At 42.0% G+C, this 21,255-nt stretch overlaps 1 protein-coding gene across 1 annotated transcript; it reads right to left on the bottom strand.

Annotated features, from left to right (window-relative positions):
• Positions 1-15,819: 15,819 nt before the first annotated feature.
• On the bottom strand, positions 15,820-20,911 carry LOC116599581 (secretoglobin family 1D member 2-like). The gene is made up of 3 exons (XM_032359478.1): positions 20,786-20,911; positions 17,094-17,284; positions 15,820-15,948 (listed from the first exon to the last, which is right to left on the bottom strand). Exons 1-3 carry the CDS (start codon positions 20,838-20,840, stop codon positions 15,922-15,924), a joined length of 273 nt encoding a protein of 90 aa, XP_032215369.1. The 5' UTR covers positions 20,841-20,911; the 3' UTR covers positions 15,820-15,921.
• Between the last annotated feature and the right edge of the window lie 344 nt (positions 20,912-21,255).

Genomic DNA, 21,255 nt, shown 5'->3' with positions numbered 1-21,255 from the left:
ATCATGCTTAGCGAAATAAGTCAAGCAGAGAAAGACAACTATCATATGATCTCCCTGATATGAGGAAGTGGTGATGCAACATGGGGGCTTAAGTGGGTAGAAGAAGAATCAATGAAACAAGATGGAATTGGGAGGGAGACAAACCATAAGTGACTCTTAATCTCACAAAACAAACCGAGGGTTGCTGGGGGGAGGGGGGTTGGGAGAAGGGGGTGGGATTATGGACATTGGGGAGGGTATATGCTTTGGTGGGTGCTGTGAAGTGTGTAAACCTGGTGATTCACAGACCTGTACCCCTGGGGATAAAAATATATGTTTATAAAAAATAAAAAATTAAAAAAAAATAGGTCCTTACAATATATTCAGAGAGATTCTGGTGAATGGTCTTAAATTCTCAATTCTAGCAGAATAAGCTCAGGATCTAGGATTTCCTTTAAGCCTGAAAACATGTGTGCCCCCTCCCCACCCACACACTACCTCTGTAGCCCAGAAAAGCCAAACATCAGTAACCATGAGACACTAGAGAAACGAGATGCTCTGCACTGGAGTTTGGGGAACAGGAGGTCTTCCAGAGGGCCCTGACACAATCTTCTCTCCAAGACCTGTCCTCCTCACACAAAACTCACCTGCAGGGAAGGGGGAGGGCAGTCAGCACAAGGACTCTCAGCAGCTTCATGGGTGAGGGCAGCTCTGGTTGTCTGGCCCATCAGGGAGGAAGGAACTCACTTTGCTGGTGAGTGCCTAGGAGCCCTCCTTTTATTCTCCTGCTCACTACCTTCATCTCTCCCATAAATGAAGGAATGAGTCACATGATGAACCTGGCTTTGGACCAGGAATGACAGCAAGAATCAACTGCATCCCAGCTAGCTTTAGAAACCAAGGAGACAGAGCCGCTTGGACCCAAAACAGTTTTGGAACTGCAATAATCATAGATGACTTTAGATCAAATTAATGCAAAAGTGCTTGCTAACTCATCAGCTTTACAACAAAATGAGCCTGTGGTGTCATCCTTCAGGTTTTTGATTATTGTGATCTTCACATCCTCTTGCTCCCCTCCCGCCTCCTTCTTCAGGGTCTATAGAACTTCTGTGTGTCTGCTCCTGCTGGTTTACTGTAGCACATCTGGGCTCAGTGCAATAGCACACATGTCCTCTGGAGGGCAGACTTCCCTCACTCACAGACGCCAGTAAGGCGATTGATGTTTGGGAAATACAATGTATCATTCTCTCTGAAGGCTGTCCCCCTCCCCCCCCCCCCCCCGCAAAGAATATCTCATTTAATTAACTCAATTTCATCAATTCAGCCTATTATAAGTCTATTTTTTTTTCTCTCTGTTTAGGTCTTTTCCCCCACCAATTCAAAGGATGATGCAAACTGTAGAGCAAGTGGTTGCTCAGCAGAGGGAGTGCTGAGAGTGGACCGATGACCAGGTCTGGGCTCAAGCAGACATGGGCTCAAATCTTGGAGGCAACGCCTAATCATTAAGTGTCCTCAAGCAAGTGAAACTGCTGCTCATTTCAAGCTTCCATTTCCTCATTCCTAAAATGAGCAGGGATAATACCACAGCTGGTTTTGCAAGAATGACAGACACTTGTGAAGAGCTTATCCAGGCTTCAAACAAGGTAATTAGGAATAAATGGGAGGTTCCATCCACCCACCCACCCACTGCTCAGCAGTAATCATGAGCTTCCCCCATGACGGGTCCTGTCCTATGTGGCCCAGATTCAGTTATTTGACCAGTTCCAACCTGTGGGGCTTACTTCTCACAAGACAACAAACCTGCCCATAACTGATTGAGTGACATCAGAAAGTGATTGCCATACAGAAACACAAAACAACCATGAGGGGCCATGTCCTGTACAGGGGTCCAGGCCAGCTCCAGGAGGTTGGACTTTAAATCCTGGACAAGTGGACAATGATATCAAGGGGAAGATCTGGGAAAGAGTGTTCTAGGCAGAGGGAACAGCAGGTACAGAGGCTCTGGAGCACTTGGTATTTGGCAAGATAAGGAAAAGAAACACAATGTGCTGCTGGGTGTCAAGAGAGACACAGGACAGCCTCATACTATAGAAATAGAAAACCCACATCAGCTTAAGCAGGGACAATAGGAGGTAATAGGAACAAGAGAAACAAAGTTGGCTCAAGTTACCAGAATGAAAAAAGAAATTGAAGAGAGAGCCAGAGACATGGGTTAATTACTCACAAATGCAGAATTTGCTGTTTGGATTATTTGGGTCATTTTCCCCCATCATTCAGCTGGAGTGTAAGTTTCCAAGAACAATACCAGTTTAGGGAGAGGCTAGAGATAGGGAAGAAGGTGATGTTCTTATGTGTGTACTTTCCCCAATTGACCATTGCTGCCAATCTCCATTCCCAAGGCACATGAAAGACTCTAGTGATGAAATGAGAGACTTTTTGGCTAGGTCTACATGGGGACACCGTCTGGTGCCCCAGGTATGATGGACTTGCTCTGTTACATGTGGGGACACAGGTCTCTCTAGGGGTTTCTTACTCAGCAAAAAATAAAATAAAATAATATCCCACATAATGTACATGGTGCCCACAATAAGAGTGTATTTTTTAAATCTTGATACTTTCTCCATCACAGATGATGATCATTCTCAAATGAATCAACAAACAGTAAACTCAGCCCATAAAGGACTCATTGGCAAGATGGTGTTGATGAAGAGACACAGGAGAAACCATAAAGTCAGAATGCATGTGTAGCTAGCCTGATATTTTCTCTTCCCAAACGAGGCTTTAAGTTAGGTCCCTAGTTGATGCTCAGAACTAGAAGAATGAAGGAGCCTTCAGTTTGGGTGTTGGTGTGACACTTATTGATCCCCTATTATGACAAACCACGGTGTATGTGTGAATTTGTACAGGTACAGATCCGCCCTGAACACCTTGTGTCATGGGAGAAAGAGAAAGTATGCAGCAAGAGTGAGTTATATTTGGCCTGTCCTCCGGCTCATGCAAGGCCTGAGATATACCACACCGATGGTTTTGGTCATTTCAGCCTTCCATACATCGTAAAAGTACTAACATTAAGTGAAACTTGTCTTTTTTCAGCATTTTATGCTTTGGCACAAAAGCTTATGAAGGTATTCTTTTGAAATTTAGATGATCTGTAAATATTTCTAAATTGTAAGTTGCTGATATGGATCAACTTTGCAGTATTTTAGGAGCAGATATCCCACTTTTTTTTTTTTTTTCACTCATTCTGTAAAACAAGTTCTGCGCCTTACCTCCAGGGCTCCTGCGACATTAACCTCAGGCATGTTCTTTGGAAGTGAACCTATTTCTTATTAAGATCATGTCAATGTCTAGATCTTGGAAAGGGAGGTACTTACCCAGGCCAGCAATGTTAAGAATTGTCCTGGCCTTGGAGACAACTTGAAAGCAGTGAGATGTTGGCTGATCACAGTATCTGGACCATTCCTAGAGCAGGGTCACTATTGCCATGGGCTAACCCTGTTATGGAGATTTCAAGGCTGTGTCTCTATGTACACTGGGAATATTTCTGGGATTGTCATAAGGCCTCAGGAGCAGCTTGGGCACAGGGCAGGGGCTGTGTTCATGGCAGCTGCTGGAGATTCATTTTGAAATTGAGAAACCTCCTATGTTAAACCTTGAAGGATTACCAGGACTGTCAGAGACCAATGCAAATTTGGTTGAACTTCACATTGTGTGAAAGATCTAGGTCATGTTGAGATCTGAGGTAAAAATCCTATGTTTAGATGGGATTGGGAGGGAGATAAACCATAAGTGACTCTTAATCTCACAAAACAAACTGAGGGTTGCTGTGGGGAGGGGGTTTGGGAGAAGGGGGTGGTGTTATGGACATTGGGGAGGGTATGTGCTTTGGTGAGTGCTGTGAAGTGTGTAAACCTGGTGATTCACAGACCTGTACCCCTGGGGATAAAAATATATGTTTCTAAAAAATAAAAAATTAAAAAAAAACCTAAAAAAATCCTATGTTTGAATAAAAAGAATGGTATTTTAAAAATTGTTATTATGTCCATTTAGCCAACATATAGTACATCATTACTTTTTGACGTAGTGCTCAATGATTCATTATTTGCTTTATACCCTTCTTTTTTGAAAAAATTATTGAGATATAATTGACACAGAGCTTCTCTGTCAAACATATTCCACATATTGTTGGTTTGTTAATCATTTCAAAGGCCAGAAGCCATAGGTGTTCGTCTGTTTTCAAATTTTACTGAAACATGAACGGCAAACAATAATAGAGCAGTCACTCGAAGCAAGGCACTGGAGCAAACCACTTTTAATCGTGTTAACAACAACCCAGTGTGTAGAATGATGACATTTATTTCGATAAAGGGGATACTTTAGAGTGTGAAAGAGGTCCTAAAATGGAGGGACTGCCATGAGAACAGCCTAAACTAGGATGCTCCTGAGAAAACTGAGATGTGTCGCCATCCTCCCTTGTTGGTAACCTCCTCTGCAGCTTCCCAGGTATAATCTGAATGTAGCTCCTGAATACAGAGGTAGAGAGAAACAGAAGTAAAGGCTGGTCACTCCTAGTTGGTATGTGGCAGGGTTTTTTTTTTTTTAAGATTTTATTTATTTATCTGTCAGGGAGAGAGAGAGGGAGAGAGAGAGAGAGAGAGAGTACAAGCAGGGGGAGTAGGACACTCCCCAGTGAGCAAGGAGCCCAGAACTCTGGGATTGTGACCTGAGCCAAAGGCAGATGTTTAACCAACTGAGCCATCTAGGAGTCCCAATATGTGGCAGTTTTAATGAGAAAGGGAGCCTACATACAAGGGTTGTCTTGGGTACCCACAAGAAAAGTAGATCTCCATACCTACTTGCCAGAATTAGAAAGTTTACAGAGTGGGTATGTTCAGGTACATACCCAGCTCAGGTGGTCTCAACACCACATCACTATCTCAAGGCATTCTGCTTGGGATCTCTTCTGGGAGTGGAGCTGGCAAGTGGAACCTACATTTCAAGGAAAGGGGAGGTGGGTGAGGAGCCTCCAATTGCCAGGGTCTGGCTCATTGGTCAACTGGAGGTCATGTCCTCTCCCCTAACACCTCTCCATGAGGTGGACATATCATTTCTTCCCAGCTGGAGACAGTGGGGCAAGAGAGGTCCAGTAAGTTGACCATCAGCCCACACTTGTGGGTGGCAGCCAGGGCAAGGACCCAAGTGTTCTGGCTGAGAGTTCTCAACATTATTGACCTCCTTAGTTTGACCCTTATGGGCTTTCACCTTATGGTTCAAAAGGATTCTCTTGCTCTCAACTCACACAACTGCCCTAGGTGAACTCCTGGTTGATTTCTGCATAACCCCCCGCCCAGTTTTCTGCCAAGGCCTTTGCTCCCTGGGGACTCCTTTCACTACTGTCCTTGCCTCAGTCCCACTGGGTTGAAACTCCTTATTCCTTCCCAGTGTCACATCACAGACAACACTCTTCTTGTCTTCTTTCGTGACTTCACATTTCTAGGGATCTCCCTAGAGTGTGCAGCTCTCTCCTCACATCTTCAGTATTCTGATCCCATGGTCCTTCCTCCCTGTTATGCTCCTACAGGGTACTGCCTGTGCACTTCTAGTTTTTGTGTGATGGCAGTGATACAGTAGGTGCTTAATTAATTTTTGTGCAACTGTTTTTCAGGACAGATTTTGTATTTATGCAGGGATTTCACTGATTATGTTTTATTATTACATCTATTTAGAAGGAGAAGCACATTTAAATTTGGATATGTAGTGAAGTCAGGGATCAAATCCCACTAAAACCATTCACCAGCCTGTCATTCCAGTGCTAATGGCACCTCGTTTATGCTCCTAGACAAGGACTTTGATTTCACAATAGGGAGAGGGTGTGAGGACTTGGGGAAATGATAACCCATGCAGTGCATGGACTGGGCCACCTCAGTCTCCTTGTTCCCCAGGTGTAGCCATTACTTTGAGCCAATGTAACTTTGATCCAATATAGACTAGATCCATCTGATGACTTATGGCCACAAGCTGGATTTGGAAGTTAAGCAAGGATTAGTTGTTGCATCCAGTGAATTCTCCTTGGTTCATTCACCAGAACTCTGACTTACAACAATGTCATATTGCCAAGAAATGTGCGTTTAGGTATTTAATCCCCATAGACATGTGACATATGGTTTATTAGATAGCTACCCCATTATCTTCTATATTTTATCAGTAATTTCCCCTCCACTAGGTGTCCAGCTTTTCTTGCTACCAGTAGGCAAGACAGTTGTAAACCTCTGGGCCTTCTAAGGAGTATATAGGAGAACTGATATAAAGTATCTGCACTGTGAAAACGGTGCTGGATCTGTCTCTATTCTGACCTACACCACATGGCCTCATACTCCTCTACACCTTCTTTGGCTATGTCTCCTGGTTTTGCTGCATTCTCAATATTTTTTAAAATTTAATTTTAGTTTTTCGGTGTTCCAAGATTCATTGTTTATGCACCACACCCAGTGCTCCACGCATGCAGTGTCCTCCTTCATACCCACCACCAGGCTCACCCAAACCCCCACTCTCCTCCCCTCCAAAACCCTCATTTTGTTTCTCATACTCTACAGTCTCTCATGGTTTATCATCCCTTCCATTTTCCCCCAACTCACTTCTCCTCTCCATCTCCCCATGTCCTCCATGTTATTCCTTATGCTCCGCAAGTACGTGAAACCATACGATAACTGACTCTCTCTGCTTGACTTATTTCACTCAGCATAATCTCAATATTGTTTTAAACTGATCTCATTAAAAAAATTTTTTTTAACTTAATTTTATTTTTTCAGTGTTCCAAGATTCATTGTTTATGTACCACACCCAGTGCTCCATGCAATACAGGTCCTCCTTAATACCCACCACCAAGCTCACCCATCCCTCCACAGAGTGAAGTCTCTCATTGTTCATCTCCCCCTCCAATTTCCCCCAGTTCACTTTTCCTTTCCTTCTTGTAATGTCCTCTATGCTATTCCTTATGTCCCATAAGTAAGTGAAACCACATGATAACTGGCTTTCTCTGCTTGACTTATTTCACTCAGCGTAAACTGATCTCTACTGCATCCATAAAAACCAAACTTTTATCCTGTGTGATTGGATTACATGCCTTATCTCTCCTCATCTACCTTCTTTTTGGTAAAGCATATCCTCCCTTACCTTCTGAGAAAAAGCTCACTGGAAATATAACTTTTGAAGATTTGCACTTTCAAACTCTTCATTTATCTTCTTGCTTAAGTGACAGTTGTCACTTAATATAGAACTCTATTCATATACAATCATAGGTTGCAGATTCTGAACTTTTAATCTAACTTCTGTGTCTTCCTGTCTTGTGTTGAGTTGATTTTTACTCCCCATCCTTGGATGTATCCTGTGTTTCCTTCTGAAAAAAAACACCTTCCCCCTGAATGATGTTCAAAGTATCACAGGAATATGTATTGATGTGAGGAGTGAGTGGGGCATGCAATTTCATTTTCTTCATTTCTAGGAAAGTTACTTGTATTTCTTTAGAATTTTCTTCCCACCATGGTCTGTCTCATTCTCAAATCCACTACTTTTGTTCCACAATTTTGCTTTGTTTTCCAAATCATTCTTATTCTTTTTCCAATGGTTATGTTTTAAATTTTTCCTGAGTTCTTTGTTTTAATTGGATTGTTTTTTTAAAAAATTTTATTTATTCTAAAAATTTCTTTCCAGTGTTCCAGAATTCATTGTTTATGCACCACACCCAGTGCTCCATGCAATATGAGCCCTCCGTAATACTCACCACCAGGCTCACCCAACCTCCCACCCTCTGCCCCTCCAAAATCCTCAGATTGTTTTTGAGTCCATAGTCTCTCATGGTTTGTCTCCCCCTCCAATTTCCCCCAACTCCCTTCTCCTCTCCATCTCCTCATGTCCTCCGTGTTATTCCTTATGCTCCACAAGTAAGTGAAACCATATGATAATTGACTCTCTCTCTGCTTGACTTATTTCACTCACCATAATCTCTTCCAGTCCTATCCATGTTGATACAGAAGTAGCACTGGGTGTGATGCAAAAATAATGAATACTGTTATGACTGAAAATAAAAAATAAATTAAAATTAAAAAAAAGAAGTTGGATATTCATCCTTTCTGATGGAGGCATAATACTTCTTAGTGCATATGGGCCACAACTTCCATATCCATTCATCTGTTGAAAGGCATCTTGATTCTTTCCACAGTTTGGCGACTGTGACCATTGCTGCTATGAACATAAGGGTATAGATGGCCCTTCTTTTCACTACATCTGTATCGTTGGGGTAAATACCCAGTAGTGCAATTGCAGGGTCATAGGAAGCTCTATTTTTAATTTTTCGAGGAATCTCCACACTGTTTTCAAAGTGGCTGCACCAACTTGCATTCCCACCAACAGTGTAAGAGGGTTCCCCTTTCTCCACAACCTCTCCAACACTTGTTTTTTCCTGTCTTGCTAATTTTGGCCATTCTAACTGGTGTAAGGTGGTATCTCAATGTGGTTTTGATTTGAATCTCCCTGATGGCTAATGATGATGGACATTTTTTCATGTGTCTGATAGTCATTTGTATGTCTTCATTGGAGAAGTGTCTGTTCATGTCTTCTGCCCAGTTGTTGACATTATTATCTTTTTGTGTATGTTGAGTTTGAGGAGTTCTTTATAGATTCTGGATATCAGCCCTTTGTCTGTACTGTCATTTGCAAATATCTTCTCCCATTCTGTGGGTTGCCTCTTTGTTTTGTTGACTGTTTCCTTTGCTGTGCAGAAGCTTTTGATCTTGATGAAGTCCCAAAAGTTCATCTTTGCTTTTGTTTCCTTTGCCTTTGGAGATATATCTTGAAAGAAGTTGCTGTGGCTGATATCGAAGAGATTACTGCCTATGTTCTCCTCTAGGATTCTGATGGATTCCTGTCTCACGTTGAGGTCTTTTATCCATTTTGAGTTTATCTTTGTGTACAGTGTAAGAGAATGGTCGAGTTTCATTCTTCTACATATAGCTGTCCAGTTTTCCCAGCACCATTTATTGAAGAGACTGTCTTTTTTTCACTGTATATTTTTTCCTGTTTTGTTGAAGTTTAATTGACCATAGAGTTGAGGGTCCATATCTGGGCTCTGTACTCTGTTCCACTGGTCTATGTGTCTATTTTTATGCCAGTACCATGCTGTCTTGGTGATCACAGCTTTATAGTAAAGCTTGAAATCAGGCAACGTGATGCCCCCAGTTTTATTTTTGTTTTTCAACATTTCCTTAGGGATTTGGGGTCTCTTCTGATTTCATACAAATTTTAGGATTATTTGCTCCAGCTCTTTGAAGAATACCGGTGGAATTTTGATCAGAATGGCATTAACAATATGGATTGCTCTAGGCAGTATAGACATTTTAACAACGTTTATTCTTCTGATCCAAGAGCATGGAATGGTCTTCCATCTTTTTGTGTCTTCTTCAATTTCTTTCATGAGTGTTCTGTAGTTCCTCGAGTACAGATCCTTTATCTCTTTGGTTAGGTTTATTCCCAGGTATCTTATGGTTCTTGGTGCTATAGTAAATGGAATCGATTCTCTAATTTCCCTTTCTGTATTTTCATTGTTAATCAAGGTAAAGAGTCATACTGATATGAATACACTAATAGTAGGAGATCTTAACATGCCTCTCTCAGAAATAGACAGATCATCAAAGCAGAAAATCAATAAAGAAACAAGAGCATTGAATGACACATTGGACCAGATGGACCCCATAGAGATATACAGAACATTCCACACTAAAACAACAGAATACTCATTCTTCTCAAGTGCACATGGAACCTTCTCCAGAATAGACCACGTACTGGGTCACAAATCAGGACTCACTGATACCAAAAGACTGAGATTATTACCTGTATATTCTCAGATCACAATGCTTTGAAACTGGAGCTCAATCACAAGGAAAAGTTCAGAAGGAACTCAAACACCTGGAAGCTAAAGGCCACCTTGCTTAAGAATGCTTGAATCAACCAGGAGATCATAGAAGAACTGAAACAATTCATGGAAAGCAATGAGAATGAAGACACTTCTGTCCAAAACCTATGGGATACTGCAAAGGCGGTCCTAAGGGGGAAATACATAGCCATCCAAGCCTCCCTAAAAAAAAATTGAAAAATCCAGAACACAGCAGCTGTCTCTACACCTTAAAGAACTGGAGAATCAACAACAAATCAAACCAACTCCACACATAAGAAGGGAAATAATCAAGATCAGAGCTGAGATCAATGAGGTAGAAACCAGAGATACAGTAGAACGTATCAATGAAACTAAAGAATCAATAAGATCGATAAACCATTGGCCATACTAATCCTAAAGAAAAAAGAGAAAGCCCAAATTAATAAAATTATGAATGAAAAGGGAGAGATCACAACGAACACCAAGGAGGTAGAAACAATCATCAGAGGTTATTATCAACAGTTATATGCCAATAAGCTTAGCAATCTAGATGAAATGGATGCATTCCTGGAAAACTATAAACTCCCAAAATTGAACCAGGAAGAAATTGACAGCCTGAATAGACTGATTTCTAGTAATGAGATTGAAGCAGTGATCAATAACCTCCCAAAAAACAAGAGCCCAGGACCTGATGGATTCCTTGGGGGAATTCTATCAAACTTTCAAAGAAGAAATAACACCTATTCTCCTGAAGCTGTTCCAAAAAATTGAAGCAGAAGGAAAACTTCCAGACTTTTCTATGAAGCTAGCATTACCCTGATCCCCAAACCAGGCAAAGACCCTACCAAAAAGGAGAATTTCAGACCAATATCACTGATGAATATGGATGCTATGATTGTCAACAAGATCCTAGCAAACAGGATCCAACAGCACATTAAAAAAGATTATCCACCATGACCAGGTGGGATTCATCCCTGGGCTACAAGGATGGTTCAACATTCGCAAATCAATCAATGTGATAGAACAAATTAATATGAGAAGAGAGAAGAACCACATGGTCCTCTCAATTGATGCAGAAAAAGCATTTGACAAAATCCAGCATCCGTTCCTGATTAAAACGTTTCAACGTCTAGGGATAGAGGGAACATACCTGAACTTCATCAAATCTATCTATGAAAGACCCACAGCAAATATCATCCTCAATGGGAAAAAGCTTGTAGCCTTCCCGTTGAGTTCAGGAACAAGACAAGGATGCCCACTTTTACCACTCTTGTTCAACATAGTATTAGAAGTCCTAGCAACAGCAATCAGACAACAAAGAGAAATAAAAGGTATCCAAATTGACAATGAAGAAGTCAAACTCTCTCTCTTGGCAGATGACATAATTCTTTATAGGGAAAACTCAAAAGACTCCATCCCCAAACTACTAGAACTCATACAACAATTCAGCAATGTGGCAGGATACAAAGTCAATGTACAGAAATCAGTGGCTTTCTTATACACTAACAATGAAAATACAGAAAGGGAAATTAGAGAATCGATGCCTCTTTCTTTTGTTGACTGTTTCCTTTGTTGTGCAGAAGCGTTTTATCTTGATGAAGTGAAAATTCATTTTCACTTTTGTTTCCTTTGCCTTTGGGGACATATCTTGAAAGAAGTTGCTGTGGCCGATGTCAAAGAGGTTACTGCCTATGTTTTCCTCAAGGATTCTGATGGATTCCTGCCTCATATTGAGGTCTTTTATTGCATGGATTTTTTTTAATGCCATGAGTGATGAAGAGATCTTGGTAACCTGGACTTTCTGAAGACCCATGGAAGGTCCATGGCAGAAAGAGCTGCGTGGCCCCCAGAATCTGGATTAAAGGTAAAAGAACATGAATCATGTAGTAAGTTTTTTTTGGCTTCTTATCTCTCCTCATTCTAGGTCCTAACTCTGTCAGAAAGTATGGTTATCCAGGAGAGAAAAACTAATACTAGAGGGGAGAGAAAGAAAGAAGGCTTAAGTTTGGATAAGTGTGAGGTTTTGATTATTATACAAGCTGAATATACTAAATTTAGAATGGAGACCTTGGACATCATGTCCTAGGATATGGAGAACCTTTGGAAGTTTGCTTGAAATAAGCCATGGGAAAAGCAGAGCTTTGCATTCAGACTGTTGACCTTGTCTTGAGAGTAAGATGGATGCAGGGAGAAGTCATTGGAGGAAGAGTGCCTGGGGAGAGAGTGGTAATCTGTGTCAGGGGAAAAATTAGTGGCCTCAAAAGCAAAATCAACACTAGGTGACTATGTCCAGTGGAGAGGGAACAATAGGCCCTGCTCCCATTATTTATCTTTCTGCTGCCTCAGAGAGCTCTAGCCTCTGGTTGTGCCTGTGTGCAGGTGTGTGTGTGTGTGTGTGTGTGTGTGTGTGTTTGGTAAAATAAATATTAGATAAAATTTACTGTTTATACCATATTTAAATGCAGAATTACACTGCAGTAAGTATATTCACAATGTTGTCATGGCTACCCGTTTTCAGAAGTCGTCTCAAACAGAGTCTCTTCCCCTAGTAAGCAATCACTCCATAAACTTCTCTCCTCCCAACCTCTGCCTTTGCAGTCCTGCTTTATGTCTCCTCACACCTTCTAGCAGTAGCTCATGAAGGAAGATGTTCCTATATGAGACCCTGAGTTTATTAACTTACAATGGTGAACCTAATGAATATCCCTGACATTACCAGGCTTGAGTGTTTACAGAAGTAAGGAAACTGGCTGGAGGAAGCTGTCTGGCTGAGTAGAAGAGCATGGGACTCTTGATCCTGGGGTCATGAGTTTGAGATCCATATTAAGTATCTGCATTAATTAAATAAAAATAAAAGTTAAATAAGACCCAAAATGTCTCAAGGTGCCCACCGTGGTGATACTGGAGGTTCTCTGAGTATCATGGAGATACTCTCATGAGTATCATGGTATATTGTCCTCTTTCCCCCATCTATGGGTGGCACCTGCTCCCCAATCACTGGGCCACTGCCACCCAAAGGAAATGGTGGTGAAGAAATGAGGACTGCATGGGTTCTACCTGCAGAGATATCTATATGTCGGTCCTGGCGGGGAAAGGGCTAATCTGGGCATGAGTTGCTTTTGAAATCTTCACAGTTGATTCTTTTTTTTCCCCTTTATTTTCAGCGTAACAGTATTCATTGTTTTTGCACTACACCCAGTGCTCCATGCAATATGTGCCCTCCTTCATACCCACCACCTGGCTCCTCCAACCTCCCCCCCCACCCCCGCTCCTTCAAAATCCTCAGGTTGTTTTTCAGAGTCCATAGTCTCGCATGGTTCATCTCCCCTTCCAATTTCCCTCAACTCCCTTCTCCTCTCCATCTCCCATGCCTTCCATGTTATTTGTTATGCTCCACAAATAAGTGAAACCATATGATAATTGACTCTCTCTGCTTGACTTATTTCACTCAGCATCATCTCTTCCAGTCCTGTCCATGTTGATACAAAAGTTAGGTATTCATCCTTTCTGATGGAAGCATAATACTCCATAGTGTATATGGACCACATCTTCCTCATCCATTCATCCGTTGGAGGGCATCTTAGTTCTTTCCACAGTTTGGCGACCGTGGCCATTGCTGCTATAAACATTGGGGTACAGATGTCCCTTCTTTTCACTACATCTGTATCTTTGGGGTAAATACCCAGGAGTGCCATTACAGGGTCATAGGGAAGCTCTATTTTTAATTTCTTGAGGAATCTCCACACTGTTCTCCAAAGTGGCTGCACCAACTTGCATTCCCACCAACCGTATAAGAGGGTTCCCCTTTCTCCACATCCTCTCCAGCACATGTTGTTTCCTGTCTTGCTAATTCTAACACAGAGCCAGAATTGAGGAACACCGGAGGAAGACATTCTTCATCGTCACATTCAGTGGTGGTAATAATCTTTTACCTTTCTGGCTACTAATAGGTACTAAGAGAGACAGAACATACAAACCTTCCAGGATACTGACTGGCCTATAAGAATGCTCAATGAATGTCAATGTTTAGTAGTTTAGAAAAACAATAGTGACTGAAAAAAATCTGTCATTTTGTGTTATTAACTTACTCAAAAGCACTTTGTGATATTGATATCAAAGAAAGGTTAAGTGATAACAGAAGGCTGTGTGTGTGTTTGTCTGTGTGGTAGTGTGATATTGTATGTTTTTGGGTTTGTCTGTGTGTCATTGTAAAACAGTGTATTTGTGTGTGTATTGTTGAGGACAAAATGTGTGTCTGTATATAAAGATTTGTTTTCAGGTGTGTGAATCTGAGAGAGCTTCACAGAGGAAAAGATGTGAAATGGAACTTACAGGTGGGCTTGTAGGCTGTCCTATTCAGGGAGAATATAGAGGCAAAGAGAACCCTACCTGTCCTGGTACAATTGTGTGACTCAGCAAGATACACAAAGAATGGTGTGTAGACAATTGTGGCTGAGCCTCGTGTCCTGGGTGCTCAGGGATAGAGGCTAAGGTGTGCCCAGGGATGGAGCCATGGATGTCCTTGTGTGCAATGCAAATGGTGAGCTTTGCTCCTCCCAGCAGAGTGTCTGCAGCCTGGGTATCTCAGAGTTTGCAAAAGATCCATAATCCTTTCTGCTGGGCCTATGTGTGTAGGCTGAATATGACATATGTTTCACAAAAAGGGACCAATTTGAATGTACATATTTTCTGAGGTGTTAAAAATGCACATTTATTATAAAGGCATTGCTAATAATTGATAGTAATAGATAGCTGGATCATGACCTGAGCTGAAGGCAGATGCTTAACTCTCTGAGCCACCCATGCACCCCATCACCCCATATATTTTATATGAAAGAGACAGAGGGACAGAAGAGAAAAGGCAGTGTGACTTCATAGAGCAGAGATCAGAGCAATGGGACACAAGACAAAGAATGATGGTTTCCACCCATCAAATCTGGAAGCAGCCATCAGTAGATTTTCACCTCAACCTTCCAGAGGGTGTGTGGCCCTGCTAATGCAGTGATTTCTGCAACATGTTATAGATTTGGGACTCTGTCATCCAAATATTGAGAAAATAATTGGTGTTAATCACCACGTGTGTGGTAGTGTTTTGCAGTGGCCAGTGGAAACTAATCTAAATTGTCTGCATCAGGTGCTTCATGGGTTGGGACATTAGTGAGAAAGAGTGGCTCATGGAAAGTAGAACAGGTGCAGGCATGCAATGCGTACAGTTTTCTAACTACTAGAAGTCATACAGCAATTCAGCAACGTGGCAGGATACAAAGTCAATGTGCAGAAATCAGTAACTGTGGAGTCTTGAATGGAGTGGTGCAGATGACAGCTGGATGGGGTTTCTGGAACTCAAGGGAGAATGTGAGGGAAAAAGCATTAACCTGAGGTTAATTAACCTGGTCTAGATGTTGATGAACAATGTACATGTGCAGAGTCAAAAGGTTAACTGAAGGTCAAGTCTGGAAATTCACTGAAAATTGAGAAGTAGATGGAAAACAAATTATACCAGAGAATTCATAGGATTGAACCCAGAGTGATGGTGTGAGAACTGAGAAGTTTGGTTGTGGTTGTGCTAAGGACACAATATTAGCGATGCTGGTGATTGGGAACCACATGGCTAGCCAGACAATTAGGCTATGGATATATTTCATATGAAAGCTTTGCAGGAACATTTTAATTCTGCATTACCCTAAAATTTATTTTTGCCTGTGGCCATGTGAATAGGAAGTCTATAATCTGATGTAGGATGATTCCTGAGCAAATATTTCCTTTTGTGGTCCCTGCTCCCCAGACTGCCAAGGGTAACTGGATACTTAGTCTCTGAAATTTGTTTCTGACAACACCCAAAGGCCACTTCATGACAATGACCACCCCAACTCAAGACCAGAGACTGTGGGATAATAACAAGACGTGTAGAGTAGTGCAGAGAAAGTGATTTATTGGATCAAGATGTTGAAACCTTTACATTTTCCAGAAGAATAGGTCATCATTACAGGACAGTTACTAGTACATAAGGTTCCTTATTTACAGTTCTCCATGGCTTTCACCTGAAAGAAAGAGAGAGAAAATCAGCCATGCTGCTTGTCAGGATGAAACCTTAACACAGACTGTCACTCAGAAGTTGTCTGTGAAATTTCAACCAAAAAAAGGCAAGTGGAATGGGCAGAAGGCAGGAAACCAGGGAGGATGATAAACTAAATACATCTGACACAATTTCAACAATGATGTAAGTAAGGAAGAATTCATTTCCATAGTCTGGCAAATAAAGCCTGAGTTGACCCAAGAGTAACACTCAGGTTTCTAATGGAAGGAGGAGCGGCCCAGAATTTTTTCTCTGCTGTCCTAGGGCAGAGGACTTTAATTTTTCACTGCAGTAAAGATACGGGGGTGAGAGACTGGAAGAGGGGTAAAAGGGGACTTCAGGAATACTGCTTTCAGAGAAGTTCTAGGTTCAGGGTGTGGAAAATCAGCCTGATGGCACATGTCTTCTCTCTACTGAAAACCCAGCCTCCGTGGGCCTTTGTGACTAAAACTCATGACCTAAATCCAGAGGTGGATGGCCTAAGAGACACTTTCAAGTATCTTATTTCTTGAGAAAGATGCAATTGAAGTGTTTCGCCTCTACCCTTGGCTTCAGGAGACAGAAGAAAGAAGGTCTCTGGACACAGATGTGATAAGGGAGAGAGTTTTAGGCAAGGAGTGATGAAGTGGGCTGAGGTATGAGGGCTAGGTCTTGTCTCTACAGAAGCTAGCAGAGTGCCCATCCAGCTGCCCACCATGCTGATAGAGGGCAGGATTCTCTCTTTTCCAGCTGTCTCTCCATTCAACACTCCCAACACCCCCATGAGATTCTGCTGTGATTGTGTCCACTTGGAGGGGGGATCTTCCTCAGAGAAAAACTCCCAGGCAATGACACAGCCAGGCTTTGGTCCTTCAACAGAACTGTGTGTGTCCCCAGGTGTCTTCTTCCTCAGTACTCTATGGGGAACCTGTGCCCAAGAGATGAGCTGAGAAGGAGAAACATGCCCAGATTCTCTGTGAAGTCTTTGTATATCTCCCCAGGTATAATGTCACCTACACTGTGACCAGGTAGGTGCCTCTACCACCTGTGCCCCTGACAGAGCTGCAACCTTACTGCCCTACAGGCTGCACAGCTAGTGACAACTTTATGCCCAAAGAAAACTGAAATTACCAATGTGCTTGAAATTAGCTTCCTGTTCTCAAAGGAGATCTGATCTGTGCAGGCCTTCACTGTCATCTTGGCCTCAATGACTTCTTGAGGTGGGTCCCATAGCTTCTGAAGTACAGACTTGTAGACAGACATGTTTAGAAAGAGGAAGCTTTCCACTTCAGTTACCAAAGCTGGACAGGTGATCCCATTGGCTGGTGAAGAAACAGAACTACAATCAATGTAAGGAAAATCACTTTTTCTCCCTGGCTCCCTGAAGTCAGATCTAGACAGGAACCCCAGAGGGCTTATGATCTCATCCCACAATAATGCCAATGACAATGCCTGACCTTGGAAGCTGTGACTCCCTCATGTTGGAGAGCAAGCAGCAGAGCCAGTACTAGAATATAGGCTTACTCACCCCTGGTTCAGTTTTTTTAAAAATATTTTATTTATTTAACAGAGAGAGAGAGCATAAGTAGGGGGAGCAGCAGGTAAAAGGAGAAGCAGGCTCCCTGCTGAGCAGGGAGCCTAATGAGGGATTGATCCCAGGACCCTGGGATCATGACCTGAGTGGAAAGCAGACGCTTAAGGATGGAGCCACCCAGGCATTCCCTTAGTTCAGTTTTTATCTGTTTAAAGCACATCCCTCCTTTCTAAGACTCTCTTCATTTTGAAATTATCTTTCTTTCTCTATTTTTAAAAATTTATTTATTTCTTTTCAGCATAACAAAATTCATTGTTTATGCACCACACCCAGTGCTCCATGCAATATGTGCCCTCCATAATACCCACCACCTGGCTCGCCCAACCTCCCACCCCCCGCCCCTTCAAAACCCTCAGGTTGTTTTTCAGGGTCCATAGTCTCGCATGGTTCATCTCCCCTTCCAATTTTCCTCAACTCCCTTCTCCATCTCCCCATGCCCTCCGTGTTATTTGTTATGCTCCATAATAATTTTTTAAAAGATAATTTTAAAAAGAAACCATATGATAATTGACTCTCTCTGCTTGACTCATTTCACTCAGCATAATCTCTTCTAGTCCTGTCCATGTTGATACAAAAGTTGGCTATTCATCCTTTCTGATGGAGGCATAATACTCCATAGTGTATATGGACCACATCTTCCTCATCCATTCATCCGTTGGAGGGCATCTTGATTCTTTCCCCAGTTTGGCGACTGTGGCCATTGCTGCTATAAACATTGGGGTACAGATGGCCCCTCTTTTCACTACATCTGTATCTTTGGGGTAAATATCCAGTAGTGCAATTGCAGGGTCATAGGGAAGCTCTATTTTTAATTTCTTGAGGAATCTCCACACTGTTCTCCAAAGTGGCTGCACCAACTTGCATTCCCACCAACCGTATAAGAGGGTTCCCCTTTCTCCACATCCTCTCCAACACATGTTGTTTCCTGTCTTGCTAATTTTGGCCATTCTAACTGGTGTAAGGTAGTATCTCAATGTGGTTTTAATTTGAATCTCCCTGATGGCTAGTGATGATGAACATTTTTTCATGTGAAACTGTCTTTCTTTTTATTTAAAACAATTGTGTGCTTGAATGAAATGACACCCCCCCCTTTTTTTTTGTCTTGGATATTGGGGGAGAAGAGATTTGCTAATCAATATTTAAGTGAATGGTAGAGTTAGACCATTCCAGGGAGCTTGAAGGGGTGGGTTAATCTGGAAAAGAGGTTACCCTATTTATTTATTTACTTATTTATATTAGTCACCATACAGTACATCATTAGTTTTTGATGTAGTGTTCCAAGATTCACTCTTTACATATAATACCCAGTGCTCCATGCAATACATGCCCTCTTTAATACCCATCACTGGGCCAACACATCCCTCCATACCCCTCCCCTCTAAAACCCTCCGTTTGTTTCTTTGAGTTCACAGTCTCTCATGGTTCATCTCCCCCTCTGATTCCCCACTTCATTTTCCCCTCCCTTCTCCTAACGTCCTCCATGCTATTCTTTATGCTCCACGAGTAAGTGAAATGATATAATCATTGACTTTCTCTGCTTGACTTATTTCACTCAGCATAATAATTTTTTAAAAGATAATTTTAAAAAGATAAATAAAAAATGAAAATATTTCTTCTTTAAAAAGAGAGAAGAAGAGAGAGAAAGAACATTCATGGGGAGTGGCAAGCAGAGGGAAAGGGAAAAACAGCCTCCCTTAACCACCTGAGCCGTTCAGGGCCCCTAAGTTCACAATATATGTAGGAAGATGCTAGTTTGAAACTAAAGAATAAGATCGTGTCGCTGGATGCAGATATGGTTAAAAGGCTACACACACTCATACAAACACAACTCCCTCAAACACAAAAAAACATACAAACACAACTCATCCTAAACACAACTAATCAGTTTGAACACAGGTGAAAGATTATCCATAAAGTTATGACTGGCTCTTTTCTTCCAACAGTGATGTGCAGAACATCTTAAAGAGGGTGAGAGGCAGGACTGGGGCTCTTTCTTGATCCCACTGTAACTGTGTGGAAATCTGAAGTGACTTCTTCTTTTAGTGTGCATTCTCTATCCCTCCAAGTCTTTGTAACCACTGTAGTCAAGTAGGCTACAACCCTACCAGGCTCTGATTGGACCCCTGAACAGATGTCAAACTATGCAAAGGATTTGAGAGGTTTAAGTCAGAGACAACAGAGGGAAAGAGGAGGACTTGAGAGAGTGAGATGAAATAGAAAGACTGAAGAAGGTTTGGGTTGGTATCAAGGGTAAGAAGCCATGCAAAAATATTGTGGAACGGTTGGCCATAATTAATCTAGATAAATAGAAATCTCACCCCTCTGTGTGTACTTGTTCTATTACAAAATACTGGTAACACTCCTGGAAAATGAGAAAACTGGTAGATATAGTGAGATCTACTCACTAGTAGATTTAGTGAGTGAGTGCTGCATATTTCCAGAGCCCCCTTGAAGATTATTATCAGAGACTTAGAGAACACTGACTCTTCTGGAAGTGAGAACTCTTTCCAAACCCTTCCAACTGTATCATTTTATGAGTCTGAATCCATGAGTGAAAAAGCTGTGGACTCCACTCCCACCTGAAAAACTCTGGGGCGGAGAATGTCTGCGAACTACCAGTTATCAGTTTGGCAGCCAAAGCTAGACCCTTGACACAGTTAATCTCAGTCCATTGCTATAGCTACTCTTGTGGTATGAGTCAAACCAAATGATAAAAAAGGACTTGGAGGGGCGCCTGGGTGGTTCAGTGGGTTAAAATCTCTGCCTTTGGCTCAGGTCATGATCTCAGGGTCCTGGGATCGAGCCCCACATCAAGCTCTCTCCTCAGTGGGCAGCCTGCTTCCTCCCTCTCTCTCTGCCTGCCTCTCTGCCTACTTGTGATCTCTGTCAAATAAATAAATAAAATCTTAAAAAAAAAAGGACTTGGAGAGATAAAGCATTTTGTTGAAGATAGATTCTGGTAAGTGGCAGAACCATGATTCAAACCTAAATCCATGTCCTTTTGCTTCTGAAACACAGATCACAGATAAGGAGAGAGGTTTCAGTGAAAAACTTAAAAATTGTCTGCAATAATTTTTAAAACTTCCAGGGTGTTGGGAACTGAGAAAAAGAGCATGGGTTTTGGAGGTGGGGTGGGGGAGTGAAAAACAGGAAAGCCACTTCAGTTCACCTAGTTCAGAGAAGGGTACTCACCAGAGCTGGTGCCTGTCTGATGAGAAATGATACTCACCCTTGGAGCAGCAAAGAGCCAGAGTGACCAGCAGAACACTCAGGAACAGCCTCATGGTTTGTTTTGCTTTGAGTTTTCAGCTTTTGTGAAAAGAAACTAGAAGCTGAAACAGGATCCTGGAGAGTGCAGGAAAATTTATACATAGAGAGCCTCCCTGGTGTTGCCCAAATAAACATGTGGTCAGACCACAGTCTTGGCTTCCAGCCCTCCATTCCTCTCTCAGGTCTCATGCCATCTGTGGAAGTCACAGACCCCAAAGTCATGATCAGAGTTCCTGTTCATAGGCATTGCTGGCAGCATGCACCTCTCCTTTGTAGCAAACACTGAGATTGTAATTTTACAAATGTATGGCCAATTAACTGATGCACACCCACCCTGGATGTTAGCTCCTGAACTGCAGTGATAGCCTCTGGTTTTGCTCATCTTTGCTTAAAATATGGTTGGCATACAAGAGAGGAAAAGCAAATATT

The sequence above is a fragment of the Mustela erminea genome, chromosome 9 (assembly GCF_009829155.1).
Source record: "Mustela erminea isolate mMusErm1 chromosome 9, mMusErm1.Pri, whole genome shotgun sequence".
In the NCBI taxonomy this organism is placed as follows: Eukaryota; Metazoa; Chordata; class Mammalia; order Carnivora; family Mustelidae; genus Mustela; species Mustela erminea.
This window is presented reverse-complemented; position numbering and strand designations above follow the sequence as displayed.

Bases quoted from the DNA above. Each gene is read 5' to 3' on its own strand.
- LOC116599581 (XM_032359478.1), bottom strand. From the start codon at position 20,840: ATGAGGCTGTTCCTGAGTGTTCTGCTGGTCACTCTGGCTCTTTGCTGC. The intron at 17,285-20,785 runs GTGAGTATCATT...TTTCTTCACCAG, and splicing joins GGCTCTTTGCTGCTCCAAGG to CCAATGGGATCACCTGTCCA. The intron at 15,949-17,093 runs GTAATTTCAGTT...TCTTTCTTTCAG, and splicing joins AGCTAATTTCAAGCACATTG to GTGAAAGCCATGGAGAACTG.